The sequence below is a fragment of the Spinacia oleracea genome, chromosome 2 (assembly GCF_020520425.1).
Source record: "Spinacia oleracea cultivar Varoflay chromosome 2, BTI_SOV_V1, whole genome shotgun sequence".
NCBI classification, from domain to species: Eukaryota; Viridiplantae; Streptophyta; class Magnoliopsida; order Caryophyllales; family Amaranthaceae; genus Spinacia; species Spinacia oleracea.
The window spans coordinates 103,847,910-103,867,486 of NC_079488.1; the positions used below are offsets into that span (position 1 = coordinate 103,847,910).

The 19,577-nt window shown below is 35.7% G+C and overlaps 2 protein-coding genes across 2 annotated transcripts; both read right to left on the reverse strand.

The window, feature by feature from the left end:
- Nucleotides 1–1,136: 1,136 nt before the first annotated feature.
- LOC110789742 (origin of replication complex subunit 5) lies at nucleotides 1,137–4,152 on the reverse strand. Its single transcript, XM_021994450.2, has 5 exons — nucleotides 3,984–4,152; nucleotides 2,919–3,771; nucleotides 2,387–2,815; nucleotides 1,795–2,122; nucleotides 1,137–1,700 (listed from the first exon to the last, which is right to left on the reverse strand). Exons 2-5 carry the CDS (start codon nucleotides 3,758–3,760, stop codon nucleotides 1,650–1,652), a joined length of 1,650 nt encoding a protein of 549 aa, XP_021850142.1. The 5' UTR covers nucleotides 3,761–3,771; nucleotides 3,984–4,152; the 3' UTR covers nucleotides 1,137–1,649.
- Nucleotides 4,153–6,607: 2,455 nt separating this feature from the next.
- On the reverse strand, nucleotides 6,608–12,616 carry LOC110789748 (ATG8-interacting protein 1). Its single transcript, XM_021994457.2, has 3 exons — nucleotides 12,459–12,616; nucleotides 10,516–11,437; nucleotides 6,608–7,061 (listed from the first exon to the last, which is right to left on the reverse strand). The coding sequence occupies exons 2-3, from the start codon at nucleotides 11,422–11,424 to the stop codon at nucleotides 6,972–6,974; spliced, it is 999 nt and encodes a 332-aa protein (XP_021850149.1). The 5' UTR covers nucleotides 11,425–11,437; nucleotides 12,459–12,616; the 3' UTR covers nucleotides 6,608–6,971.
- Nucleotides 12,617–19,577: the final 6,961 nt, after the last annotated feature.

Sequence of the window (19,577 nt, forward strand, 5' to 3'; positions counted from 1 at the left end):
AGCATTTTGAGCCAACTTTTACTCCGGTGTACAATATTTATTGTACACCCATTGTAAATAAGAATTTGTGATAACTATAATTGAATATTGAAGCTTTTCCTTCAAAATAAAAATAAAAATATTGAAGCTTTAATTGATAACTGAGTATCATACCGTGATAGAAGTACCAAACATTGAAGAAATCCCTAATCGTGACATGATCATAATTTATCCAATTTTAATTTACGAACGTGAGAAAAACTTTGATGTTGATAATTAGAAGTTGAAAATCACAAGCTAGGTTGGTAAATGGATTGTTAAATGAATTGGAAATCAAATGATTGTTAAAATGGATTTATAGCATTAATCAAATTTGAATTTGAGATGATAAGATAACAGAGCATCACTCAAATTTATCACATAACAGACTGCAAAACACGTTTTTATCACTTCACAACCAAATCACAAACCTTCATAAAAAACAAACTTTTTCTTTTTTTGTTTTCTTTTTATTTTCTGTTTAAACAGTTTTTAAAAGTAGAAAACAATACTCCATATGATTTATGCTTTTATTTTGGGTTAAACAGGAGTACCTGCTTACCTTAGATAATTTATGTTTTCGCCATCCTACGTTTACCACACGCCCTAGGTTTACAAAAAAAATATTGTACACCGACAGACTTGTCAAAAATCAACCCGAACCGTAGACCCAACCCAAATTTTTGGGTTCCGAGCACATTTTCCAACCCGAAACCCAAATACCCGAACCATACAACCCATAAACTTGCAGGTCTTAGCAGGTCAGGTTCAATAGTACCAGAAAAGAAAAGAAAAAATAACAGCAACCCATCCCCCATAATATTGGACAATTTACCTAATTTTTCGTATTTTATACAAAGTATTATCATTCACATAAACCATGAATGCAACATTACTTGCCAAATTAGAATAGAAAGACGATCTATGAGTTCACATGATACCAATCAATAACTAATTACTCCTTAATTACGCGCAGTATATTAGAAGTACTCATAAGATGGAGCAAAGGGAATAACACTTTTGGGACGTAGGGTAATGATGCCACTTGCTTGCTTATATTGGGCTTTTGTTTCTGTTCCCACAACAAAACTTCCAAGAATTCAGAACCAAAAATAATGTAAAGAAGAATACAATGCAATAATAGTACATTAAGCAATCAACTGAAATTAGTCACACTGCATAATCTGATCTCACTTCAAAAATTACATTTTCCACACATATCGCCATATACGTTTCATTTGATGATCACATTCTCTCAACAAATTTGTGGGTTAGTATATAAGATTACAGTATAAGGTTACAAACAGAGAACAAATTGTAACAGATGGCTTCAGAATGCAAACCCAATCAATCTACACATGATTCTAATAGCAGCAGGAAACATATACCTGTAAATCAGCTGTGAAACTTGCATTCTAAACTGTGCAGGACTTCCTCCCGAAATACAGCCAAGAGTTGAGGCCAAACAACCTTCCAAATTAGTGAAAAGGAGGGTGAATCAACCAAGTATCATCATATGTCAATTATTTCAGTGACCATCAACATGCAACATTTTGCAGATCAATAGAAGAAAACACAATCATCTTCGATCTGTACTCCAAAAGTTAGAACTGACTTTCTGCATTCCAATATCATCGTCTATACAAGTATCGGGAAATGGGAAACTTCAGGCTCCTTGCTATCTGTGAGCGGTTTTAAAAGGTAAGAAACATACTTCATATATAGAATTGTTAGAAAGAAAATCTTGTAAATTACCAACCATATCAGGAAGTTTACCTTCACAGCCAATTCTTCTGAAACAGTAGACTTGTAACGAGTTGAGCCCTCCAACGGACAACTGCTTCCCTTACTTATGAAGTTAGCATTACAGAGACTAGACACTTGCAGGAGAACATTAGAAGTGAGGTCATTCTGAGCTCCTTGGTTTTCCAGGGTGTCATCATCATCATCATGCACCTCTTCTTCTTCATCAATAGATATGTCTGCTCCGTATGTGATGCACTGGAAGATAGCTAATAACCTTTCCAAGGGAAAAGTCCCAGGCCCCTTCAAAAGTAATTCCTGCTCCGCCATTTCCTTTTGCTCCGTTGACTTCTCAGAACACCTGCAGAACCATTTTATAAGAAAAAAAAAAACTGAACAAATCACAATTGAATTGGAAAGTAGTTATACTTCCACGAGTAACACACGCAAAAATTAAGAACTCTCTTAAAGAAGATGTACTTTTTTAGAACCGATGTTATGTATGACATATGTGAAGAGCAAATGACTAGTTGTGTAGCCACAACAAGCCAACCCTCATCATAAAATGATTGGCTATGACAAAACTAATCATGCACTGCTTATTAAAATCCTCGAAGAAACTTACTTTCTCTTCTTTTTGCCGTTTGATGGACCTCCAGTTGAATCAAAAAATGAAGCATCAAGAGTAGCAGGATTTCTTGAAGCAAGAAATGCTGAAATAAGAAGATACTTTGCTGAAACTGACAAATGGAAATCCAACTCGTCATCTTGTGTTCCCAATTTCTTTACACTTGTCCTTCCCTTCACTACATCAGATGTAGCTTTAACATCATGTGATGAAATGTTGAATACTTGATTAAGAGAAGGGGAAATATGCGGTACAAGATGACTAAAAAGTCTTCTCTTTGCATCTCCTCTTTTTTGTTTGGTTTCCCAGCTAAAGTTGGATCCAGGAACTTTCAATGGCTCACAGTATTTCTCATATAGTGGACAGAATGCGACAGACAATTCATCAACTTGTCTGGTGACTCTTGAGAAAGGCTTCAGTACAAAACTGTAAGGAATAACAGATCCAACAAAAACTCAAACCCTATTCACCAACCATAAAGTTCAAACATTTAAAAACAAGTTAACTTGAATTTGACGAAGATACTTACTCAAGGAAACAGGAATTAAGGTCTGATTTTTCTTTTTTCAGCATGAAAATTTGACGAAGATTATCCTCTGTATATCCAGGAAAAAATAGAGGGATAGGCTCAATATGACCAGAATTTGAATAGAAACCATCAGGAGACACTTTACTTATGAAGATAATACCAACTTCAGGCAAACCCAGCATACGATAGAGACCAAACAGAAAAGGCAAAACAGTAGAGCTTTTATCCCACTCTCTAACAAGCTCAAAATCGTCGATAATTAAGTAAATCATGTTCCCCAAATCATCTGCAGACCTTCCCTTTGCACTCATTTTCGCAGATTTCCCCTTTAAAATATCCAAAACACTAACCAATGCTTCTTTAACAAAGTTGGCAAAATCAGAGGGCTTATCACACTTTTTAACACTAGAGTAACCATATTCCTCAACTCTTCTATGAAATGCCAACTGATTCAAGATGGACTCAAACAAAATCCTAGGACTGTAGCATGAAACACAGCTTGAATACACAAATGGCCGCCTAAGATATCGAAAGATCTCGAGAACAATGCTGGTTTTCCCGGATGAAGCGCCACCATACATAAATAGCGGAAACATAGGGGAATTCAAGGGACCCAAATGACCTAAAACCTCAGTAATCTGACTACTTCTACCAGGAAAACTAGAAATAAGATTCTCCAAACTTGAAATTTTATCACCTCTATTCCTATATATAAGATCATAAATTGTTGGTTTGTAAGAAATACTCTTTCTTGGTGCTTCTGAAGTATTATCTGACGGAATTGCAGAAGCCAAAGATCGTGTTGTTCTTCTGCTGGATTGTGGGGTTTCTTCATTACCCATTTGATTTTAACCTATAAATAAACAAATGCAATACGTTAATCAAATACCCAAAACCTCAATTGTTAGTTAATCCAATTATTTACTAGTCAATATTTCAGTTCCAAATTCACCCAAAAAAAAACCCTAATTCAAAGCTGCAACGCCGCATGAAGACAGAGAAAGTATGTGTGTGCGGATGTGAGTGAGGAATTAAGCAGTGAAACAAAGTAAGACGAGCATTTACCAGAGAGTGAGTAGGAAGTCGGTTTCTCGTCGGAAAAGTTGGAAATCGGCCGGAATCTTTTGCTCTCAATCTGCTTATTTGTTCCTCAAATTAGAGCTTTTATTTATTTAAGAAGAAAACCCCTCGAAAATTGAAATGAATGAAGAGCGGGATAAACCTTTATTTTCTTAACTTTATTTTTTATTATTATTATTTTCTCTCTTTTTTTTTCTTTTTTTTTTTTTCCTTTGACATCGGACAAATTTATATTAATAAAAAGAGTTACTCCATATAGCGTACAACCCATCCCTACTAGTACATTAAAAGAAAAAGAACTTATACGTCTTGGTGGAGATCATCATACGATATTGGGGGTGCAACCTGCATAAACCAAAATTTACATGTATCCTCCAATTAGCATCTCACAACGATGGGTAGTGGAGTTGAGAGATAAGGTAGTGTAGACATCTTGGTGACAACTTTGGAAGGAACTACTTGCACAATATTGGAACTGGACTATCACGAAAGTGGTGGAAAGACAGAGAATTCTTGGCCAACAAACGAACTACCAGGTGAGGGAGAATTTGAGTAAAACATCACTATTTCTTCTTTTAATAGTGTCGTCATGTCGTGTTCTGTTCACCTTATTCTCACTTATTTCATGGAAAATAAGTTTAGATAAGATAAGTTTAAGAAAAATAAGAGTATCCAAATACAATTCAATATTAAAACAAGTTTGAAAAAAAATAAGAGAATTTGGTGGATATAACACACCTTAGGTGCTACTCCGTAGATCACAATAACAAAGTTGGGTAGACTTGTAATATTTTTTAAAAAAGAAAAGTAGTGAAGTGTAATTTTCATCGTATAATGAACTTTTGCATTACCATAGTTCGTCTTGATATAATTTGTTTTCTTTTTACTAGGTAAAAAAAGGAGGCCCTAAACCTACAAGTCACAACTCACAAGGTGATTCTCCACTAACTTATGTTTATTGTCTTAATGTAATATTATTGATATAAGTCATAATAACTACTTCTTCCGTTTCTCAATAGATGCATCATTTCTTTTTTCACGTATCCCAACATGCTTCTTTGAACATGAATATTTCTAATTGTGTGTTAGTAAAAATTATAAATTAATTGATATTTGGAATCCTCGCATTGATACGAATTTAACAAGATCTCACTTGATCATGTTTCTTTTTACACAATGGGAAAGAATAATTGTCAAAGTTAGTTAATGAATAGTGTCCAAAAGAGAAACGATGCATCTATTACGGAACGGAGGAAGTATAACTCTAGGGTAAGAATATGGCATTACCAAGTAGTATTTGCCCCCTCTGAAAAAACCAATTGTATTTCGTATTTCTCTTGGTGGTATAACCTTGAGGTTGTGTATCAATTGGTGGTATAACTTATGTTTGTTGGGGACAGCCACAGGGGCGGACCCATAAATTTATAAATGGGGGTCCAAAAAAAATTATGATTTGCTTTCTAATTTTTCATAATTGCTTTTTATAGAGGGTTAAAGGTGAGAGGTAAGTACTCGAAATATTAAAAACGCCATAATAAAATATGTGGAGGATTTATAAACTTTAATTTTGGATTTTCATATCAATAAAACTCAACACCTAGTCCAAATTGCAAACAATAACTTGGCGCGATTTCAATTTAAAATGAAAAAAATGAGTTTTTCATACTTAAAATGAGATTTACTTTATTACAATAAGTACCACTAGAAGTATATCTTAAGAAAAATACAAAATATCTTTGAAGAAAAAATAACATTACTATTTTCTTGTGTTTTTGTAAAAGAAAAATCATGAACCATTCCAGAAAAAAAAAAAAAAAAAGCAATGAAGAAAAAAAATAAACATAAAGAGTTTAGATGATCAACAAAAGGGACAAAGTAAAAGACAAAAAAATAAGTGTGAAAAAATCCATAATTAACTTCACTTACGAGGATTACTGAAACAACGAGGGTACCTGGTGAATAAACTTAAACCTCGGGGGTATCTCATGAAATATCCGATAAAATAATTATACAATTTCGAAGAATTGCATATTCCTGGACCAATAGTCCCCATGAGGCACGACTGATTACTACTCCGTAATTACTATACAACTTGCTTTATTCTAGTTTTGGCATATGACTCATCATATTTAATGAATTCACACTACTCATTTTTCCACTTTACTTACAACTTTTCACCCAATCTACTTTTATATTCTCTTTTTACTAATAATTTCCCATCCAACCTATTTTTTTTAATCTTCTTTTCTTTCACCACTCCACCCAACCTAATTTTTTATTATTCTTTTCTTACAACATTCTACTTTTCCCGTACTTATTTCTTACATTCCAATAATTTATCTTGGTTGTTGTGAAATGCGTAAGTGTCCCCATTATTTCGAAACGGAGGTAGTACATTGCAAGGGGAGAAGACAATGATCCACGATCATGCAATGATTACACACAACTCATTTTATTTAGTATCAATAAAATTGTCCAGATCTCCTGTGCCATCAATCTCCAAATTAGTGAAAAATTTAAGGATTATCCACAAGCAAACCTGTTCAAATTAGTCTACTGCGTTTGCATTCGCAAATTTTAACCTCAGGAGCAGAAAACGGCACGCATAATTCACAATGATAACAAATGCAAACACAAAATAACTGTACAGCTTACACCGTTGTGAGCAGAATTTTCACTATGTAATTAGACTTTTGCAATTAAGCTAAGTTTCAGACCACTCCCAAGTCCCATCTCCATTACAAGGCCAAGCAAAGTCATTTTTGGAACTATAAAGCTATGATCCCGCTACGAATATTAACAATACAGCAACGTAAATCAAGCAAAAGTATTAAAGCTATTTTTAGCTCCGTGAGAATGTCATTTGAATCATCACACTCCAACAACAATCTATACCATGGCTCTGTTGTATGACTTGCACCTCACGTTTCTTTCACAATCATCAATTTTCGTCATCATCTCAACGGTCGGATTTTACTCAGACGAGGCAGCAGTGATATATGTACTACGGCGACTTCCTCCAACAATCACATCTTTCAGGCGTGATAAGATCCTTCCTGATTTCTGTCAACAGAATTTCACACATGTCATCAGAACCAAGACCAAGATAGATATACTATTATACTCTCTCCATTCCTATACAAGTGTTTTTTTTTCCTCATGCAACTAAATTCAGATCGAAGGTGATAATCTTCTTATTGTCAACACTACACAAGGCATAGGGCCAACTCCTTAGAAACTTCAAAATTTCATCACCGACATTCGGAATCTACTACAAGACTTTGAAGAGTGGGACATCAAATACATTTATAGAGAGGCAAATATAGTTGCGGATTGGATTGCCAATGTTAGCCACCTAGGTATTTCTTTTGTGTGCATAGATCATTGTAATAGCCCTCGGTTAGTTTCTATTCTCCAAGGTGACTACTTAGGAGAACCCCTCGTGCGGAGGGGCTCCTAAAGTAATTCTCCTTATCTTTCATAAAAACAAAAAACTAAGCAGTAGTTGATCATTGCACTGGTATTCGAAATTAAAAAGTAATACTGCACTGCTACTTTTAAAAGACAAATAATAGTGCCTAAAGAATCAAACAACGGATTACGGATGAAAATCATAACAATGAAATAAAAACAGTAGTTCAGGATCAAATAATATGGTGTGGATAGTGAACAAGTTATTTGTGCACTAAGTGTGATGAATCCAGAGAACGCTTTTCACCTTAACAAGTTGCAAGATTTTCAAGCTTTTATAGCTAAAGGATGCATGGTTGTTCGAACTACCCTTATATAACCCTCATGGATGTTCCATGCGTGCTGTTTGTTTGCAATTTCAGCACAACCTCTCCTTTTAGCATGAATAATGCACCATTTCCCCCCCACACCCCTCTCTGCCGCCTACCAGGGTCATGAAAAATGCTTCCAGCATCTAAGTTGGAAATTTGGACTTAGCAACAGATAAAAGGGCAACAAGTGTTTCTTTTCATCAGCTCAAATCAAAGAAAATACAGGGGAGTTTCTGGGGTCATCTAAAAGGAGTAGATACCTACCCTCTACCCCCTCACCCCCAACACCCGAGAAATAAGTATAAGGCGAAAGGAGAGTGGTAGACTTGGACTTCAAATAAAGGATGTGAAAAGAAAAATACCTCTTAAAAACCTTACGAGACATAGTAATGAGAGTAACAGTTCCAATCCCTTGACAGCCATATTCATAGGTAATCCACAAACAACTACTTCCTCTGTTCTTATTTACATGACATAATTATTTAGTCACATTTGCCAATGTACAATTTCAAACATTAATATCTTCAATTATGGATAAGAAAAAGTTATAAAAAGTTGATATTTAAAAAATACTTATTGAGACAAATCTAACAAGACTCCACATGACTATGTTTTTTCTTAAGTATAAAACACAAAAGGAAGTCAAAGGAGCTTGTGTGTCCAAAACACAATTGTGTTATGTAAATAAGAATGGAGGAAGTATAAAAGGTCATTTTTCCTTCAGTAGAGCAGATTATTCATGCAAAGAAAAAGCTCCCAGCTTGGTAGACAATGGGAGTAGTTTGGTAACTTCAGTATAAATCTATTACTGACTACTGCGGCACAAAAATAAGTAAATACATTGCTTTCCAAAAATTAAATTAACAAAACTTTCGTCTAGATTAATTCACTCTTGCTGCCTGAAAGCTTCATCAGCCAAAACTCCCCAAGAGCCCCCAACCAGGAAAAAAAAAAACCTTCACCACCAGCCATAAGGCATACAGAGCATAAGTATTAAAAGAAGGCAGAAGAGGAGAAACACAAACAGAATAAGAATTCAGCCTAGGTAAACTACTTCTGCTACCAATCACACATGCTAGCTATCTTGTATGTGGATTAAATAAATTCATGTGAATCTTGACTTTACTTTCTTATACAAAGGATTACGATCATCTTTTCAATGAGATTATTGTCAAAATAAGAGGAAATGCAGATACTTAATGACAATGAATGATGCAGATACTTGCTGCTTGCTGCAGAAGCTGAGTTTCATACTTCATTAATTTTATCATATTTCAGGTTTTTTCCCGTGGGTTGAGAGGAGGATGCAATTACACACTTGAGGACTAATTAGTTTAACCTCACCGAATTCAGAGAAAAATAAAATAACTCTTCTTTAGATTCTTTAGGTGGTTTATGGGAATAAGGCTAACTAGTTCAGTTCACCCAAACGGATAAATGTGTGAGATCCCAAAATTCTATTAGGTGTTCATCCTTTGCCAGTTGCAGTATTCAGCATTTCAGCATCTAAATTTAACTTATCTCACATTCCCTTTGAATCCTTGGAAGAGTGCTTATTGGTAGCTTGATGCAGAGAGTCACTAAGAGGTTGGAAGAGGAAGAGTGCAATTTAGCACAGGAAACTATGGCCATTGCTTTCTGCTCTTAAATTCCCCTAAGGGTCTGCTTTCACTTATATAGTATTGGCTTTTAACATTGCTTTGCATTTCTTATGCCTTTACAAGCTCCCAGTTGCTGTGGCTGGAATATTTCAGGAAGGATGAGAAATTTCCTGGAAGCAGAAAAGAAGCTACCTTTTGCATCGTGCCTGTAAGCTAAAAACTGGTAGCTTAAATTTTGAACTCTCACATTAGCAAGTGTCTGGTGTATCGACTCCCTATCATACAGTTACTATTAGAAAGCACGGTCTTCCATGGCATGAGTAGAAAAGGTTAGCAAGAGCTCATGCTTCCTAAATAAGCCTTAGACAGTTGTTTATCAGGTATCAGCCCTCAATTTTTCTCCATTGTAAGATATGAGGTTAGCAACTCTTCTTACTTTTTGAGTACCTCATTCAATTTACACCTATAAAAAGTACGATATTCAGTTTAAATTGCTAACTCCCACAACAAGACAAAACTTCCATAGAAAAGGCAGGATAAGACTCAATTTATGACAAGCTGCCAGTGCAAAAAAAATCTTTTGCCACTAAATGTACTGATTGTACTTGCAGGGAGATGTCATCACTTGTTTTTCTACTGCAATCTAGCTTCTTCACAGCGAACCCATCACTCTAACAATTGCAATTTGTAGAATGACTCATAAGTATGTTGGAGCACCTGCAAACTTGCTATTGACCACTGGAAAGACTAATAGAAAAAAAGTTATATGACTGGAACAGACTAATAGGATATACCGTAAATCTGCAAGGCATATCTTCTAAGTTCTAACAAAAAATTTAAGCATTGGGCACGTAATTATCTTTTGGATTTACAATCTAAGATTGATGTTCTGTACCTGTATGATTTCAAAAGTTGTTGATCCCTAACCTAGAAACTGTTTCTTCTTTCAGGAGTCAAAGTTCTCTTATCTATCAGCACTTTTGGAGAATGACATAAATACATGCTAAAACTGAGTGGGACTCTAAAATGTTATTTCAGGACAACTACAATTGAGTAGTTTCATTTCTGCGGAAGAGATAAAAAAAAATGTACCATCTATCATATCTTAACTAGAAAGAAAAATAACAAACATACCTCATCACCAACACTGAGCTGCCACCTTTGCTGCAAAACCTCCCACCTTTCTTGCTGCCATCGTTGCCCAAGAATAACAAGACCCATCACGGCGGCCGCAACGAAAACAGACCAAAATGTATTTGTATCTTTAACTTGAGCACATAAAGAGACCATTCTTCGTTTCCACCAAGCTCCACAAGGGAGCTTAGAGTCATCAGATTCATCTTCTTCACCGGATTTGGGAGTCCTGGATATGAAAGATGAAGGATCTAAGATATGATCAGACGGTTCAACAAAATCACTCACAACACTTTCACCATAAATCGCTGATCCACCAATCTCTGTTTCACTGTGAAATGAACCAAATTTAGCAGTCCCGTACACATTTTGTTCTTTGTCATCAACAGCCAGATGATGTAGAGTTGTTGATTCATCTAATTCTGGACCTTGAATTGATGTTCTAGTGCCCTTCTCTTCAAGAAATGGAATACCAGGAAACTTCTCAGGCACATTGAATCCTTCTATACTCCAGTTCTCCTCTTCCTTCTTCTCAGTTTTACTCTCTTTATCCACATTCAGTTCCCCAGCGTCATCCTCTTTTACTCCTTTGGAGCTTTCAAGGTTTTCAGATTCTATGGGCAAGTTCTCATGCTGACTTGGTGGGAAAACAAAGTGACCAGACATAAAAAGAGCTCTAGAAGTTTCTGCTCCGCAATCTTCACCTAATGTAGGATCCTTCTCCTCGTGAATTGATTCATCCCCCCTTGGACCAGGAGCTGCAGCGTAAGTAGAAGCTGTTAGTGACACAACTTCCCATTCATTTCCACGTGGCATGGTTTCCTCTCCCTCCTCATTATCAGTCTTATTAAAAACTTCCTGTTCATTTCCTCGAGAGGTGGTCTCCTCCCCATCCTCATTATTAACCATCTTTTGTATCAGACTATCAAATTATTCCAGGATCAGCCCGGCCAAAAGAAAAAAAGGTTATCATTAAAATTAGAAAGTAGAAACAAAGCTTAAGAATTTCAACCATATTCAGCGTAATTGCAAGCATCATTAATCCCATCTACAAGACTACAACAACAATAATTAGACAATAAAAGGCCGAACTTTTAACCAGTGAGTTAACCATCTTCTAGGCGTCTATCTGCCACAATGATATGGAGCAGAATTGACAGAATTTTTTTTCACAATTATAGGTCCATACTAAGTTGTTAATTTCATCAAAATGACAACTCACCACCCACGTACCTAACTACCTATTATCTCATGGTATCAGACCTAAAAACTCCGGCTCATAAGTGAGAGCCGCAAGAGCCATATTGTACAAAATTTCTCCCTTTACCAAGCAACAATCATTACCACAAGGGCACAAGATCACTAAAAATCATGTGAAGGAAAACAAAGGTGCAACATCAAGTATTGCTCAACTAGTCATTCAGGATACGGGTGCACTAAATTGCCAATTCATATGCATTCAAGTGATAGATTTCTTAATAATCAATTACCATCAAATTTGTTTAAGGCACCTATCAAGCAAAAGCTGATAAATCATCAAAAGTCAATCAAAAAGCTACTTTTATTCATTTGATCATAGCAGATATCAATCAAAAGCGACAATAGAAATTCGACTTTCCAACTGAGCATGACATGAACATCAATATCCATTCTCTCAAAGAATCACAAATTAAACATAAAATCTTATTCAATATGTCAAAGAATAACAAATTCAATATAACATCCTAAGATCAACAGAACTTGGTAAAAGAGAAATCAAATTAATCCGAAAAACAAAACCCTAAGAAATTAGAAAACAAAAAATCCTAATCAAATCAAATCAAAACTAATCCAAACAACAGATTGATACCAATAAAAGGATAATATTCAATCGCACAAAAATCATGTCAAAAATAATCCGATCGTTGAAGAAGTTACAGAGGAGAGCGAAAATGAAAACTCACATAGAAAACGAAGGTGATCGTCGGAGAAGGGGGGAGGATGATGAGTAGCAGATAGAAGCTGATTTCGGGAAATGCGAAAAAAAATTAATGAGTTTTAAATCAAAAATAAATAATGAGATTAAAAAAACCGGGAGAACCGGTGATAAGTGAGATTGGAGTTTTGGTACCGGCTGTCGTCTGTGAGTGTTTGTCACGTAACGAGAGGGGGATACAAGGGTGACCTTGTATGATACTTCCTCTTAATGTTTTTCCCATTTTCTTTTAAGGTGTCTCAAAGTGATCTTCGCGTTTATTTTCTATTTTTTTAATCTTTTTTTGTAATTTTAACCTTGTAAATTTATTGATTTATCAATAAAAGAACTTGTAATCTCATTGATTAATGAGTTGATATTTTTATTTCTTAAACTAGAATGTGCCCGTGCATAAGCATGGGATATATAGAGTGTTGCAAATAAAAAAAAAATCTTAATACTACATGTTCCCAAGTTAAAGAGTGATGGTATCGTAGTTGCATCGATTATGCAAGTGAGTTGGGAAGAAAAATTCTACCATTTGAGAAAATTGAACGACGAAAATGTTGAATTATTTAAATAGGAGTATATGGTTTTATGAGGGTTTATTTGTAATTATTATTAATTCAAAATTCACTATATGCCTTTACTTTTATTTACAACACTCTATATATCGCGTGTTTATGCACGGGTACATTCTAGTACGTACAAATTCAAAAGAGATAAAGTGATAAACTTAAGTAGTACTAAGCAAAATCGATTTATATGTTAATTTAGAGTTAGGTGTTTATAATTGTAATTCGTATTTTAGAGAATCGCTTCCATGTATTTTGATCTTAAGATCGAACATTTGGACACTTTTTGATTGTAAATGCTTAAGTCTTTTTTGGAACCGGATTCAAAATCCGCTCAAGAATCGCCTAAGAACGAAAGTTCTTATCGGAACCGGATTTTAATATCCGCTTATTTTTGGGTTATGGTTCGTTTCCTAATAAGAACTTTGGTGTCAATCTACTAATGATTACTAGAAATTATTTGCCCCGGGGGTATTACTTGTACAATTTCTAACTCAAATCAGTTTTAAATGAGAATTTGCTCTTGGAATATTCAAGGGGGTAAACGCGATCAGGCAATAGCCGAACTCCTCCTTATCAAACATAGATTCAGACCCGATATTCTTTTCGTATTAGAAACAATGACTAATAACCAAAATAGTAGAAATATTATCAAAACCTTAAAATTTCAACATAAACTCATTATTGACCCCGTAAATCACTCTGGTGGTATTTGGGTTTTATGGAACGATGATAACATTAAGATTACAAACTCTATCCTCACTGATAGATGTGCACATCTAACAGTCTACCACAGACCAACCAATCTTACATCTCTTGTGTCTGGGATTTATTGTCCAGCCCAGGAGAACGAAAAGAATGATTTCAGGGAATCTTTAAAAACATTTTATGAGAATATAACAATGCCATGGCTTCTTATTGGAGATTTTAACAAACTCCTTTCTCCAGATGATAAAATTGGAGGCAACCCAGTCTCCCAACGACAATGTCAACGTTTCCCTGATCTAATGTTGCACCTTAATGCAATAGATATAAGTTGTATAGAGAAATCTTTCTCTTGGAAGTCAAACAAAGATGAATTTCTACTGCAACGTCTAGATAGAGCTATTGTTGACCAGCAGTTTGTGAACTTGTACCCCCAAGCTATCATCTCATATGGAAATTTTTCCATCTTCGACCATGCCCCAATATTCTTCAAAACCAAATCTCCACCAAAACAAACTCTTTAGATTTCAAAATCTTTGGACTTTGGATGAGGATTCGCAACTTTATTGTAAACAAGCTCTGGAAAACTAGAAAACAAGGATCCCGTTGCTTCAGAATTAAAGAAAAATTAGCGGCAATTAAAACCTCGCTCCGAGAATGGTCAAGGAAAAAATATGGTAATAATAATTTCAAACTCCAAGTGAATAATGACAAAATTAAAGATCTAGAAATGAAACTAATTCAACAGCCTTACAACCCAATTTAAAAAAATCATATTCAACGAATGATTAAGCAACGGGAAAAACTTTTACTTTTTGGGCAAAGTAGTTGGAAAAAATTCTTCATAAAACAGTGGCTCACTCAAGGTGATAGAAACTCTAGATTCTTTCACCTTAAAACAAAATCAATCATAGCAAGAAATACAATATTCCGTCTACAAAATGATGTTGGTATGTGGGAATCTGACCCAAACATTATCTCAAACATGCTTGTTACTTCGTTTAAACAACGGTTTACATCAACATATCCCCCCATAGATCAATAGACCTCTATCTCCTTCCTTCCGTCTTTTGTTTCCGCTCAAGAACAACAAAATCTTGTTCTTCCCTTTTCAGAAGAGGAAATTAAGGATGCATTCTTTGACATGAATCCTGATAAATCTCCATGCTCTTATGGTTTTGGACCAAAATTCTTTCAAGCTTACTGGCCTATTGTTGGAAAAGAAGTTACCGCAGCAGTACAAGGTTTCTTCTATCATGAAAAATCACGAGATTTCTCAATCATACTGTTATAACCAAACGCGTGCCACGAACGATTGAGAACAAACCCACAAATATAATATAGGATAAATAGCAAAGACAATAATAATAGACACAAGTGTTTATGAGGAAATTTAGATTTCCTCCCCTCAAATATTATCGTATTATTAAGTTCCTACAAAATATCACAATAACCCCTCAATTGATGATTCCTCTCACCAATGTATTTTCCCTCTTATTTTCTAGCTAGGCCTAAACCCCCTTTTATAGGCTAAACTAGAAACTCACGTCTACTAGAATTATACTTTCTCCCCAAGTCTAAATAATTCTAGAGATTGTTACATACCAAAATATATCTACTTTCCTAATTACAATTCTAATTAAACTAGGAAACAAGATATTAAATCAAACAAGTCCGTTTCGTATTTTTGTCAACTTAACTAAGTTGTGTTTATTTCCTAACAAACCTTCCCTTAAAATCAACTTAGTCTCTTCGCGAACTAACGAACAACTTTCGGAGCTTGTCTTCCCTGGAGCCAAACCTTGTCCCTCATTACTCCTTCAAGTATGAAGAGATTTTGTCTGTTACGTCGTCCCTTCAAGATCACACTCCTAGCCTTGGTGACCTCCAAACTACCTCCCTCAATATGAATAGCATAACCCAAGCCATCCAAACGACCCAAAGATATAAGATTGCGAGTACACTCGAAATGTACCTCACCTCTCGTAATTTTCGAGTCTTCCCATCATGTGTCTTGATCTCAACCTCACCTATACCCTCAACCTTAGCCTCTTCCCCGTTAGGCAAGGTAACACACAATCCATCACTTTGTTTATAAGAAGTAAACCACTCTTTCCTACAACAAATATGTTGTGAGCATCCCGAATCTAAAATCCAACCCTCTTTTGGATCTTTACTCTCCTCCACCATTAGAGCCATATCCTCATCAATAACAATAGTAGCAGCACCTCTAACCCTTCCGTTCCTCAACTCCATCAAGTCTTCCTTGTTCCTAGGACACTTTGATTGTATATGTCCTACCTCGTCACAGTACCAACACTTGATATTAGGGTTTGTATTTCTCGCCTTCTTCTTGCCTTTCCAGTTATTGCTACTACCCTCCGCTACCAATCCTCCTCCTCCATGGATTGATGATGATCCCCCTTGCTTCATGAACCTCTCTGCCTCGAATAACGCCACCACAGTATCGTCCAAAGCAATTGTTGTCTTCCCTACAAGTAAACTAGTTATCACAGAGTTATACCTTTTAGGAAGAGATGTCAACAATAAAATTGCTTTGTCCTCCTCCTCGATTTTCACATCTAAACTCGCCAATTGGGTGATCAATCCATTAAACTTATTCAGATGATCTTGTAGTGCGCTGTCTTCCTCCATCTCGAGTGAATAAAGGTCTTTTTTCAAGAACAACTTGTTGGACAATGATTTAGATGCGTACATCTTAATCAATTTGTCCCACCACTCTTTTGGATTATTATCCTCTAAGACGTTGTACTTGATCTCCGGTGCAAGATCCAATCTGATCCTACTAGTAGCCCGTAGTTGCATATCCTCCCACTTGTCCTTGTCCACCGAATCGGGTTTCTTATCCTCCAAAGTCTTGTGAAGACCTTGATGTATAAGAATATCCTTAAATGTACTTTGCCATAATGAGAAATTCGTCTTTCCATTAAAAAGTTCTACCTTGTACTTGTTCCCGAAATCATCCATGACTAAACCCAGCTCTTGATACCAGTTTGTTATAACCAAACGCGTGCCACGAACGATTGAGAACAAACCCACAAACACTACAAGAATTTGTATCTTTAACGACAACCTAATTACGACGGGTTAAAAATTCCGTCGCAAAAGCCTTTTGCGACGGGGCTAACAACCAAACAATGACGGGAATAACCGTCGCAAATGTCTTTTACGACGGGTTTACGACGGATTTACGACGGGATTTCTATTAACGACGGCCCCCTTTTATGACGGGTTCGCGATAGGAAATCCCGTCGTTAATCAACGATTATTGGCCTTTCGCGACGGGATTTCCCGTCGTTAATAGTACAATTTCTTGTAGTGAAATATAATATAGGACAAATAGCAAAGACAATAATAATAGACACACGTGTTTATGAGGAAATTTAGATTTCCTCCCCTCAAATATTATCGTATTATTAAGTTCCTACAAAATAACACAATAACCCCTCAATTGATGATTCCTCTCACCAATGTATTTTCCCTCTTATTTTCTAGCTAGGCCTAAACCCCCTTTTATAGGCTAAACTAGAAACCCACGTCTACTAGAATTATACTTGCTCCCCAAGTCTAAATAATTCTAGAAATTGTTATATACCAAAATATATCTACTTTCCTAATTACAATTCTAATTAAACTAGGAAACAAGATATTAAATCAAACAAGTCTGTTTCGTACTTTTGTCAACTTAACTAAGTTGTGTTTATTTCCTAACACATACAATCATTTCCCTGATTCCCAAGAAATGAAAATCCTAATCATTTCAGACCTATTATGTAACGCCCCAACCTCTAATTCAATTATTAAAGCATAATTAGCAGCGGAATTAACCTAATTTGGTCGGGACATTACCTGCCGTAACTCCCTATTGGGAATTACAAGGCAACCATCAATCATAAGCTATTAAATCCCAAAAGTTATTATAATAATTCTTTATATTACCAAAATAAAAGTACATAACTTACTAAGAGTCTTTAATTAAACTATTAAAACATTAAGCATAAACTAAGTGAATGTTATTCAAGTGAAATTCCTCGCCACTACTCGTCTCCATTGATCCCCGCAGTACCTAAAACAGAAAACAAAACGGTGAGCCGAAGACTCAGTAACGAACTATTCTAGCAACGTAAATTCATTTCAATTCATTTTATTTAATAACACAGGGAGAATAGAATAATTTAAAACATTTTATAAAGTCCTTTATTTAATTCATTCATAACTTTTGGGTGCACATGCTAGCCGTGACAAGTATGACATGGTGGAACGTCTTCCACGATGGACCGCTGTCCATAAAACATGGGGCCTTGGCCCGATAACATGAGAGCCTTGGCTCAATGGGCGGATGCCCCATGGGTACATGCATGACCGAGAATAGTAACCTGTGAACATATACTGCCAAACGGACTAGGTCTTTCACTTTCCTTTATCATGTTTCGTTTAATTTTACATTTTAGCCTTTTTACTTCAGTTGAAGTAACATCATTCCTTTAGATCATGTGATCAAAATAAAACATCATTTAGATCCTGGGATCAATAAAATATCAATTCTTTCATGGCATTGCATAAACATCATTTCTTCCATGGTTTCTTATAAACATAATTTTATAAGAATTTCAATCAAATCATATTTCATTTCCCGCAATTCATAAAACATGTTAAAACATTCAGTTCATAAATCAATCATAACATTATAATTTCGTAATCGCATTTATAAGGGAATTGCGGGTACTAGCAATAGCCGTTACCTTAATTCCGCGTTACGTTAAGCTTTGTCCTTGGTTCGTTCTTTCTGAGCTCCGAGTCCGAATTATTTCAAAAGATTAAATTATTGAATTAATATATAAAATGATAAATATTTTAGAATTAATATTGAAACGATTAATATTTTCCAAATAATTTATTAGTTTATAATTTATAAATTAATTAAGTATTTAAATAAATCGTATAATTAAATTCAATTGGAAAAGTTTTAAATCTAGAATAATCATCAAATTTATTTGTATAACAATATTAGAATAAATAAGTATAATAATTTTACATACTAAGTAAAACATAATAGTGAAATATATTAACAATATTAGAGTAAAGAAATTTGGGCCAAGATGGTAGTTGGGCTTACTTGGATTGTGGAATAAAAACCAAGCCCCAAAATAGGAACTTGGTTCCTAAAACCTTACGTACAAACGCACAACAGAGAAAGCAGGGGGGAGGGTGAAGGCAGCAACAGGGGCACGACAGAGGGAGGAGAGAAACGGTAGGGCTGAGAGGTGGACGGTAACGGAGAAGGCGTCGTGGCTAGGTGCGCAAGAAAGGGGCGGCTGAGTGGTGGTGGTTGTGGCGGCTGCGCGGTTTGCGCGGAGGGAGGAGGCAGGGGCTGGGCGCGAAGGTGAAGGACGACGAAGGGAGATGTGGTGGTTCTGGGCTGTTTGCGGTCGCCGGAGAAATAAGGCGGTGGTGGTGGCGTTAAGTGGTGGTGGCAGTAGGTGGCAAGAGTGGTGGTGGTGGTTCAATTTAAAAATTACAGTAAAGGTGAAGATTTTTATGGATTTCAATGGTGAAAATTGAAATTGATTGTTAATCTGATTTGTGTTGCATTTGGGCTGATTGAGCAGCTATTTATAGTTGTAATGGGGCTCCATGGATGCAACAACTCAGCTTGATTGCATTGACAAGTGGAAGAGATTGAATCAAGGAAATTGATGAGTAAGATGAGCTATTCTAGTTCTAGATTTCCAGATATTGAAGTAGGTTTGATGAGTAAGGTTTGAATTGCAATGTGGTGGTGACAAGTAGATTGAGTTGCCTTGAGG

What these genes read in the sequence shown, in the direction of transcription:
- LOC110789742 (XM_021994450.2), bottom strand. Translation starts at nt 3,760, where the DNA reads ATGGGTAATGAAGAAACCCCACAATCCAGCAGAAGAACAACACGATCT. An exon ending in CTTAATTCCTGTTTCCTTGA is followed by an intron (nt 2,816 to 2,918) that starts GTAAGTATCTTC and finishes TATTCCTTACAG; the next exon opens with TTTTGTACTGAAGCCTTTCT. An exon ending in AACGGCAAAAAGAAGAGAAA is followed by an intron (nt 2,123 to 2,386) that starts GTAAGTTTCTTC and finishes ATGGTTCTGCAG; the next exon opens with GTGTTCTGAGAAGTCAACGG.
- LOC110789748 (XM_021994457.2), bottom strand. Translation starts at nt 11,424, where the DNA reads ATGGTTAATAATGAGGATGGGGAGGAGACCACCTCTCGAGGAAATGAA. An exon ending in AGCTCAGTGTTGGTGATGAG is followed by an intron (nt 7,062 to 10,515) that starts GTATGTTTGTTA and finishes TTCTGTTGACAG; the next exon opens with AAATCAGGAAGGATCTTATC.